Below are 10,238 nucleotides of genomic sequence, written 5' to 3'. Positions count from 1 at the left end.
CTCCTGCTCAAGAGTTCCGACCGAAGCCAGTTTCTCTTCTGCAAGCTTCGTTTTGCTCGAGGCCTCCTTCTGTGCTTCGGCAAGATCTTGATCCTTCTTCTTCAGAGCTTCCTCCAGTTCATCTACAGAACGTCGAGTGAACTCAACATCAAGAATGGGCAAGAAAGGGAAGTCACTCGTCAAGAATGAGAAACCTCGCCAGCCATACCTTTTGCTTCGTCTCGCGCCTTCTGCAGGTTCTGTTGAGCGAGCTTCAAGTCAAGGTCGAGCTGGATCTGTTTGTTCTCCAACTCAGTGTAGAGAGCCACAAGTTCACAGGATTTCTGCAAAAGTCAGTCGACAGAGGTCCAAGATAAGTTGCTTCCGAGTAACCAAGAGACAATGATGACGTTTCTAAGACTACAGCTGAATCAAAAACATTCAACAGTAGTCTCGGGGACTACACCCAGTGGGTGCACTCAGCGTGCCCCCACTGGTTTTGAAAAAAAATCGACTGCCCGCAGTCGACCGGATACAGTTTCATTCGACATGGCCTGGCCAGACCGAGTGAAGGAGTAAAACTACAGCAACGCAATATAAAGACTACAGTCGACTGCCAGCAGTCCACCGTAGTCTCGGGGACTACACCCAGTGGGTGCACTCAGCGTGCCCCCACTCGACCAAAAAACTTAACAGAAACACCCAGTGGGTGTACAGATTTAAAAGATCTTCGGAAAAGAGATTCTTCAGACAGCATACCCTAACAGAACAAGCAGTGAATCGACTGACCTGGACGTTACTCTGAAGAGCTGAACTCGCGTCATAAGCCGCTTGGCTGGCTTCTCGAACCACCTTGACCTGCTCCATCATGATGCCTGCCTGGCGTATAGCTTCCTTAGCTGCACCCACTTGGTCCTCAGGGACGTGGTGTGTGGCGAAGAGCGAAGGCGGATTTACGGTCGACGTCGAGGGCCGCGCACTCGCCAGAGGATTGGCGAAAGTCACAGAAGCCCGGGTGGTATCGCCACCGTCTCGAGCTACGGCCTCAGGCGCCGGAGTGGATTGTGGAGTCTCGCCAGCCGACGCTTTCCTGTTCCGCCTCACTCTCAGCGGCGCTTCGTCTTCGTCGTCAGGAAGGCTAATAACATGAGGAGGAGCTACGAGAAAAATTCAATCGACCAGAGTTATAAGAAATCGTCAGTCGATTCAAGGCAGAACATCAGTAATCATACCAGGGTTGGAAGTAACAGCATCTTCCATCTCTTGATCATCGTCCTTGGCGGAGATCTCAGAAGTAGCAGCACTGCAAATTTTGAAAGGCCGTCAGTCGGCTCAGTGGATCGACCAAGGATCCGTCCACGGTCGACAAAGGAGAACAAGTTCTATCATTACCCAGAAATGGTGGGGACAGTCATCCTCATCTTGGGCAGAGCCTTGGGTGGCTTGGACGGCGCCGCGCGGGGGTGCTTGGGAGCTTTTTCAGTCGGCGCTGGAGAAGAGGTCCGAGGGCGCTTCGACGACTGCCCAACGGGAGCAGTCGCCTTACCACGTTCCCGCGCAGGGTCGTGTGTAAGCTTGGATCGCCTTTCCGAGCGGGGAGGTCCAGCTTCCTCCTCCTCCTCCTCTTCGCTGGAGTCGACGTCGTCGTCTCCCTCTCCTTCGCCGTCAGACTCCCACTCCCCCTGTTCGTCTCCGCTTTCGCCTCCGCTCGCCTCCCCTTCCTCGGCCTGCCCCTGTGCTCCGTTGGGTGTCGAGTACATCTCTGTAGTTGCCTGGAGAATAGCAGACAAGTCGAAAGTCAGTCGACCGATTCAAAGAGAGCAAATGAAGAAAGCAAGATCTCAGTCGGGAACACAAGGTCAGACCTGGTCCACGTCGTATGTACTGTCAAGCGGGACAACCCTCCTGGCTCCTCGGGGGTTGTCTTTGTTCCCTGTGATGCTCGACAGCCACCCTTCCAGCATCTCGTCGGTGACCTCCTCTGGGTGAACCCGAGTGGTGTCGTCGAGACCCGAGTACAGCCACATAGGGTGGTCACGAGCCTGAAGCGGTTGGATGCGCCTCCGAAGGAAGACCTCCAGCAAGTCCATGCCGGTCACGCCGTCTCGGACAAGCTGAACCACTCGACCAACCAGCACCTTGACTTGCGCCTTTTCCTCCGGCAGCACTTTCAGAGAGGCAGGCTTTTGAGCTCGGTCCAGAGAGAAAGGGGGAAGACCAGTCGACTGCCCTGGGGTCACCTGGTCTTGGCAATAAAACCAGGTCGACTGCCAACCACGGACCGACTCGGGAAAAGTGATAGACGGAAAAGAACTTTTACCCCTCATCTGGATCGCCAGGCCCCCGCATAGCTGGATCACTTGCGTCCGTTCGTCACTCGACTTGGCTTTCTTTACCGATTGGGAACGGCAAGTGAAGATGTGTTTAAAGAGTCCCCAATGAGGGCGGCAACCCAAGAAACTTTCGCACAAGGAAACGAAAGCCGCAAGATACACGATGGAATTGGGAGTGAAATGGTGGAGCTGCGCTCCGAAGAAGTTCAAAAAGCTCCGGAAAAAAGGATGAGGAGGTAGAGAAAATCCGCGATCGATATGGGTGGCGAGGAGGACGCACTCACCGTCACGAGGTTGGGGTTCGACTTCTCCCCCCGGGAGACGCGCAGCTTCATGGGGAATGACTCCCCCCTCGACCATGTCGTCAAGATCTTCCTGCCGAATCACCGAGGGCATCCAGTCGCCCTGGATCCAATCCCTGGGCAGAGCAGTCCTCGAGGAAGATCCGCCCCGAGCGGACTTCTTCCCCTTCCCCTGCACCACCGCCTTCTTCGCGCGCTCCAAAGCCGACGTCTTGTCCTTCACCATCGTCGCCGGCGAGGCTCGAACGGGCCTACGGCGCTAGGGTGGGAGCGGAGGTGGCAGAGGACCTTGCGGGGGGAGAAGGAAAGGCGAGAGCACACTGTTGGGGAGCCCCGAGCCGGCAACTTATAAGGAGCCGCTTCCGAGTGGCTGACCGGTAGGCCCAGGCGATCCGGTCAAATCCCGCAACAGGCGCGCGCGCGGTACGTGGCGAAAAAGGTGGAGCGGAGATCGAGGAGCTTCCATCTTATCCCATCCGATTACTTCGGCCGCCCCCGTCTCGCTCACTTCTCAAAATTCAAATCCCGCAAAATCCGCGGGCTGCAGAACAACTCATCAAACTGGAGAGCCCGCTCGTGCCGGCACTCGGTATTCCACAAGTAAGGAAATTCACTCGACGAGAGACCAAGAACGGATCAAGGTGACCGAAAGAAGTTGACAAACGTCATCCGTGACGATTGATCCAGTACAAGACATTCGTATAACGCTAAGAACCAGTCGGAAGGACCCCCAACTCCTTCCCCGCTCGAACCTCGATCCATTCGGGGGCTGATGATGAAGCTATGTACCTAGGGTAGGGGCATGGACCTGTCCTAAGAGCCCTACCCAAGGACATCCCTGGAAGAAGTCACCTTTCAATCGACTTGAAGGTATCTCACTCGACGGATTCAAGACACTCGACCAGGAAGCTACCACTCGACTACGAAGCCAACCACTCGACTGACAGGAGATCTAAAGTCACTCCGCAAGCAAACGGTCGGCCATTAAGTAGCCTTTATGGTCATCATAGCACTTTAATAGGGACGTTACCAGTAACGCCCAGTCTTAATGTATTTTAACCCTGCATTACTGAGGACCGGAGGGGTCTGGCGAACTCTATATAAGCCACCCCTCCTCAGTAGCAGGGGTTGGCACCCCCTGTAATTCATACACACATAATCCAGTCGACCGCCTCTGGGCACCGAGACGTAGGGCTGTTACTTCCTCCGCGAAGGGCCTGAACTCGTACATCCTGGTGTATTTACAACTTCTCCATAGCTGAGACCTAGCCTCTCCGTACATACCCCCCTACCTCACTGTCAGAGTTAGAACCACGACACCAACAACTTTCATCAGTGTGCTAACGGACACCCTGCACCCTCTCCTCCGACACTGTGTGCTCTTGTTCTTCGACGATATCTTGGTGTTCAGCCGTACCTGGGAAGAACATGTCTCTCACATTCGTCAGGTTCTCGAGCTGCTGCGCAAGGATCAATGGAAGGTCAAGAGATCTAAATGTGAATTTGGTCAGCAACAACTCTCTTACTTGGGCCATGTCATCAGCGAGAAGGGTGTGGCCACGGAACCAAGCAAGATCCGTGCGGTGCAAGAGTGGACGACTCCGCAGGACGCCAAACAGGTCTGGTTATTATCGCCGTTTCGTTCGCAGTTTCGGCATCATCGCAAGACCGCTGTTCAATCTTCTCAAGAAGGGCACCCCTTTCGTCTGGACCGACAACACTGCTCAAGCGTTCCAACTGCTCAAACAGCAACTAATCACAACTCCTGTTTTGGCATTGCCGGATTTCACCAAGACATTCACGATCGAAAAGGACGCTTGCGACAAGGGAATCGGGGCAGTGTTGCAGCAGGAGGGGCATCCGATCGCTTTCATGAGCAAGAGCCTGAGCCCCAGGTACCAAGGCCTCTCAACTTATGAAAAGGAATACCTCGCCATAGTGGTTGCAGTGGACCAGTGGCGGCCATATCTGCAACACAATGAGTTCGTCACTTACAGTGACCAGAAAAGTCTGATACACCTTGAGGAGCAGCGCCTTTCCACCCCATGGCAGCAGCGTGCTTTCACCAAGATCTTGGGGCTGCGTTACACCATTCGATACAAGAAAGGGACCGAAAACACAGCCGCGGACGCGCTGTCGCGCGCGTGCTCGTCAGAGATCCTTTCAGCTGTCACCTCTTGCCAGCCAACATGGCTTGAAGATGTTGTGGCGAGTTACAATTGCAATCCTCAGGCGCAGAAACTGCTAGAGCAACTGGCAATTAAAGAAGACTCCAAAGGGCGTTTCACTCTGTAGCAGGGCATAATTCGCTTCCGTGGGCGTATCTGGCTAGGAGGCTCGACGGCGCTTCAACAGAAGATCATGGGGGCATTTCATGATAGCCCCCTGGGTGGGCACTCCGGGTTCCCAGCTACCATCCGGCGCATTCGTCGTCTAGTTCGCGTGGCCTAAGATGAAGACGCACGTGCTGCATTATGTGCGCTGTTGCCCGATCTGTCAGCAAGCTAAACCGGACAGAGCAGCGTCTCCAGGTCTACTCCAGCCCCTTCCAATTCCACAACAACCATGGGAGATGATTACGATGGACTTCATTGACGGACTCCCACAATCCGGTAAACACAATTGCATCTGGGTCATTGTTGACAAACGCACCAAATTTGGTCATTTCCTCCCTCTGGCGCATCCTTATACTGCAGCCAAGGTTGCGCTCCTCTACATGCACAGTGTTTACAGGATTCACGGTTTCCCAGCCTCGATCGTGTCAGATCGTGACCCTGTCTTCACAAGCCACTTCTGGCAGGAATTGTTCAAGTATGCAGGCACCCAGTTGCGACTGAGTACGGCAAATCATCCGCAAACAGACGGGCAAACTGAACGGGTCAATCAATGCCTTGAAACTTATCTCCGTTGCTTTGTGCATGCCTGCCCAACCAGATGGAGTCACTGGATACCGCTAGCACAGTTCTGGTACAATACTTCACACCACTCCGGCATCGGCATGTCACCATTCAAAGCGATGTTCGGACATGAACCAAGACACTGGGGAATCACTCCGACCAGCGAGTGCACGGTGCCAGCACTGCATTCTTGGCTGGACGAGCGCGCCGTCATCCAAGACCTATTGCAGCAACACTTAAACAAAGCGCAACAGTACATGAAAGCTCAAGCAGACATGCGTTGATCTCCGCGCACTTTCTCTGTGGGCGACTCGGTTTATCTCAAACTTCAACCTTACATTCAAACTTCAGTCGCAAGGCGCGCCAACCACAAGCTGGAGTTCAAGTATTATGGACCGTATCAGATCGTCGCCAAGATCAATGATTCGGCTTATAAACTGGAGCTACCACCGCAAGCTCAAGTGCACCCTGTCTTCCATGTCTCCCAGCTACGCCATTGCCTGCGCCCGGATACGCTGCCTCACTCTGATCTCCCTCGCCGTACTGATGTTCCAGTTGTTCCAGCCGCAGTTCTCCAACGACGTTGGCGCAAGAGGAATGGTGTCATGATCGAACAAGTTCGCATCCGTTGGTCGGATGAAGCAGCCCTAGAAGACACTTGGGAAGACCGAGTGGCTCTGCAAGCCCGCTTTCATGCAGTAGAGGCTTGGGGGCAAGCCTCATCGCAAGGAGGAGGGGATGTCAGCGCCCCTACTCCAGCTGACCCTGCACCAGCCGCTGACAAGAAGGACCCAGACGGCAGCGACCCGATCGCTGCCTCTCGACCCATCAGGGCCAGGAAGCCCAACCCATCCAACACTGGGCCGCAGTGGGTCCACTAAGCCCAACTGACCGGCTGGCTACTTAAGGCGCGTCCCACGAAGACCCCATCATCCAGTGGATCACGGCGGCGGCACTTTCTTCTTCTCCCCGATCCCCTTCCTCCAAATTCTTGTATTAGTGCCTGTAATTCTACCTCTGGGACTCGAATTCGTGAGCAAGTGTAATAGATCGGGCGATCACTACTTAGATCCTAACACAAAAGTTGCTGAAATCATTGAAGTTTTTTTAACACAACAAAGCCAGAAAATATAGCAACCTCAGGGAACCCACAACACGACGGCTCTATTACGTCGGCAGAGCTGGATTCTTTTGCTTCTCGTCTGTTTCCAGGTACTTGCCGGTATATAGAGCAGCTTCAGGAAGCTCCTCGGCTGGAGGAAGGCCGCGACAATCGCTTCACCCTCTTCACACGTTGCCAGGATGCCTTTGCACTACTGTTGCGTGGACTCAGGGGGGAAGACCCACGTCGGGCCCTCTCGATGATATCGGGGCTCGCGCCATGGACAACATTGCGACGGTCTCTGCTGCAGAGGAACTCAAGGGCGACTTCATAGCCATCCACAAAATGAGGAACATGCATGCTCCCCAGTCCCCCAAGTCGGTTAACATCAGCAGCAACCACAGGGCTTGGATCTACCTTCATCGACTCCAGCGCAACGGAATCTCTGAGGATGTGGAGCACAAGCTCCAGCCGGTCCTTCTCGCCGTAAAACCCCGTGATATCGACCGACCTGAGATGGGAGTGTGGCTGGGAAGGAAGGCTCCGGAGACTCCCGTCCTCGGCTCTATACCGTTCCCGACCCCAGCGCAGCCACATCTGTAGATAAAATCAAGGATGTGAATACTTTGTGCTTACTCCTTAGCAATCTGAAGTAGCTCATGTATAATCGATAAAAGGCAAACTATCTGATACATGCTTCTGATAGATAGTTGTCATATTTTTATTTCAAAGGCATAAGCAGGGTCGGCTAAGAACAATACTCGGATTTCTAGTGGTTACTTGAATGAAAGTTGAAAATGCTAAACTTACATGAAATTCAAGCTTTTCTAAGGAAGGAGCAGCAACCAGAAGGCAGGCAAATTGAAGGATATCAGTCTTCCCTCTCTGACAGCTCTCAAAAGTTAACTCCAATATCAGGTGCTTCAAATAAACAAACTCATGCAGCTTTCCTGGCAATGTAGTCATCTGAACCACACAGACAAATAAGAAAACAAACAACAAAACCGACATTGAAAACTGATGGAAAGAAACAGAGAATCCCAAACCTTATACTCCTGGCATTTTAGATTCAGAACCTCGAGACGAGGCACATTATCACGAAGTTTGGTGAAGATGTATTCAAGAGAAGTACAAATACCCTCCAACTTTATGCACATATTTGTTAGAAGCAAGGTTCCAGGAGGCGATAACACAATCGGCAGACCTCTGTACTCAAGTCTTACCAGACCAAAGTTTAACTCCATCCCTTGAAGCAAACAGCAGTCATATACATGCAAATGCTTAAGTGTGTTTGAAGGATGAGATATTTGCAACGTTGTAAGCATTGCACAACCTGCAATTCCAAGGAACTCTAGAACACTGCAGTTGGACATCAAATGTTGAAGACCATCATCAGTAATATTTGTGTCTGCTAGGTAAGTCGATTTAAGGTTCTGAAAACCCTTGAATCCCACGGGCACCTTTAGAGAAACAGAGCAGAGTTTTATAGACCGCAAGCTTAAACTTTTACTATCATCAAGAAGATGCAAATCGAAGTTACATGGCTGACTTATGTCGCTGGCGGTCGAGAAATCGAAAATAATCTGCTTCGCCTTCGAGGCAGTAGCAAAGTTCACCCATCTTTCTATCTGGTCTCTATGCTTATTATCAAATGGAGCACGAAACTGAATCCTGTCAACCCCTGCACCACTGTGTTTCTCTAGGACTGCATCAACTCTCTGAATAAACTCTTGCTTCCTCAGTTTATTATCATCAAGTTTTAGCGCTCCAATGATACGATTACGAGGAACTGCTGGCAACATTGATATAAGACTGAATGCTAGATTCGAGTGGCAACGCCAAAGACATCTCCACTGTTCCTACAGTATGCTAGTCCGCACAGCTTCTTTTATCGGCAGTTGCGACAAGATACAACAGAGAATTTCCTACATCAATGAAATTTTGGATTGAGCAACAATACATATTTTGCCATGTTATGTGGAAGATCATGCCGACGTAGGAGAATGTTCGAGAAAGAAAAATGCTGAGGAAGGAGAATAGCAGCACATTCCTCGTGATTTTAACTTGATACTCCAATACAAATTTCCCATACCGTTGGCAGGCTAGTCAGCTGAAGCCTCGGTCCCTTTCTTTTCACCGTTTTTCCACGTATGTCCTCTTCTGAACCCATCTTTCTCTTTGCCATTTAACAATCTCAGCCTGTCTCTGCAAGAGAAGTTCCATCGAGCATTCAAGAAAGTCAAAACAAGAGTTAGCCACCAGCCATAGAAGAAGAAAAAGCAAACCAACAAACTTGTTCAATTTGCAAACATGACTACAGAATATTATGATATATATCATGGTTATGTAATAAGATACCCATTTAAGCATATATTTTCAGCTTCGGCAACACAAAAACTATCAAAGAATCAAAAACATAGACATACTAGTTCAGCTCAAATCACAATAGTGCTCTGGTCAGACTCACAGTACTAGACTGGAAACAGAGGTTAGTAGTCATAGTTTCAGACTTCACGGTTCAGATCGTTCACATATTAGGCCTGCTTTGAAGAATCATGGCTAGCATAAGTACAAATAAAATCCTGACCTATCGTATGTGTTGGATAATAATTTTCGGGTGCAGAAGTCGGAGGCGTGCAAGACTACAGGGTGCCGTCGACGGTGGAGAGGGTTGTTGCCGTGGAGAGCTTCGGCGGCGGCAGAGGGGCGTAGAGGACGGCGGCGACGGAGGGCGTAGAGGACGGCGCCACGGCCGCAGCGTGAGGGCTGGGCTGCCGGCGATGTGAGGGCAGCGCTGAACCGGCGCGGCGGCGGCGGCGGTGTGCTCGATTAGGCTAGGCTATATGGGATTAGGTTTAGTATTCTTTTCAGATCTAGCGTAGTGGTTCTGTAGTGTTTTTTAGAGCATGGTTAATAGGGGGATTGAATATTTTGCCCCATTTTACTTGGGGTTTGATGATTTGCCCCATGCCTGTCCAAATGGCAAGTGGCCCGAAATTTTTATGGGCAATGATAGGTAACGGCGCACCGGATGAAATTTTCGTCGATCACACCGCGCACGTTGATACGTCTCCAACGTATTTATAATTTTTGATTCCTCCATGTTATATTATGGGAAGAGCTCTCCTTCACCCGACCGATCACTTGCGCCGCATCCGCCGGCTCCGCGTCCGTCGAATCGCCTGTTGATCGGACGGACGACAGCCTCCCCGTCGCGTGGCGCGCGTGCGTTTCTGAAACAATTTGTTTCAGTACAGTTATTCTTGCAACTGACCAGCTCTATAGACTCTTGTCTCTGAGAGGGCTAGGGATACGCGGCTGGATTCGGGAGGGCGGTGGCGGGCGGCGCAGGGTGTTGGGCGGCAGGGGCGGTGGCGCATATCCTCCGCGGTGGTGACGACGATGATGGGTTCGGCGGTGGCCGACATGTATGGATCGGGCAACCGCCCCCCTCCCCCCGAACAAGATGCTCCGGAAGACGGGCGGCGGCCGAAAATTAGCACGTTTTTTCCTGCACTGATTGATTTTGTTTCCTTGTTCGATTTCTTGAGCATGCATTTGGCCGAAGGAACGAAACAGCGTCAGAATTGTAGGTTTCCTTGTGTGGATGAATTGTGTTCCCCAA

General features: G+C 51.7%; 1 protein-coding gene across 4 annotated transcripts; it reads right to left on the bottom strand.

Annotated features, from left to right (window-relative positions):
* Window positions 1-6,523: 6,523 nt before the first annotated feature.
* On the bottom strand, window positions 6,524-9,523 carry LOC123067152 (uncharacterized). 4 transcript variants are annotated; one of them, XM_044490075.1, is made up of 5 exons: window positions 9,201-9,523; window positions 8,706-8,818; window positions 7,660-8,538; window positions 7,424-7,579; window positions 6,526-7,210 (listed from the first exon to the last, which is right to left on the bottom strand). In XM_044490075.1, the coding sequence occupies exons 3-5, from the start codon at window positions 8,413-8,415 to the stop codon at window positions 6,749-6,751; spliced, it is 1,374 nt and encodes a 457-aa protein (XP_044346010.1). In that variant the 5' UTR covers window positions 8,416-8,538; window positions 8,706-8,818; window positions 9,201-9,523; the 3' UTR covers window positions 6,526-6,748. The 4 variants fall into 4 exon arrangements, with proteins under 4 accessions (XP_044346024.1, XP_044346020.1, XP_044346010.1 ...); XM_044490089.1 differs by lacking the exons at window positions 8,706-8,818; window positions 9,201-9,523 and having other exon boundaries at window positions 6,524-7,210; window positions 7,660-8,073; window positions 8,154-8,363; XM_044490085.1 differs by having other exon boundaries at window positions 6,525-7,210; window positions 7,660-8,818.
* Between the last annotated feature and the right edge of the window lie 715 nt (window positions 9,524-10,238).

This window comes from Triticum aestivum, chromosome 1A (assembly GCF_018294505.1).
Source record: "Triticum aestivum cultivar Chinese Spring chromosome 1A, IWGSC CS RefSeq v2.1, whole genome shotgun sequence".
Lineage (NCBI taxonomy): Eukaryota > Viridiplantae > Streptophyta > Magnoliopsida > Poales > Poaceae > Triticum > Triticum aestivum.
This window is presented reverse-complemented; position numbering and strand designations above follow the sequence as displayed.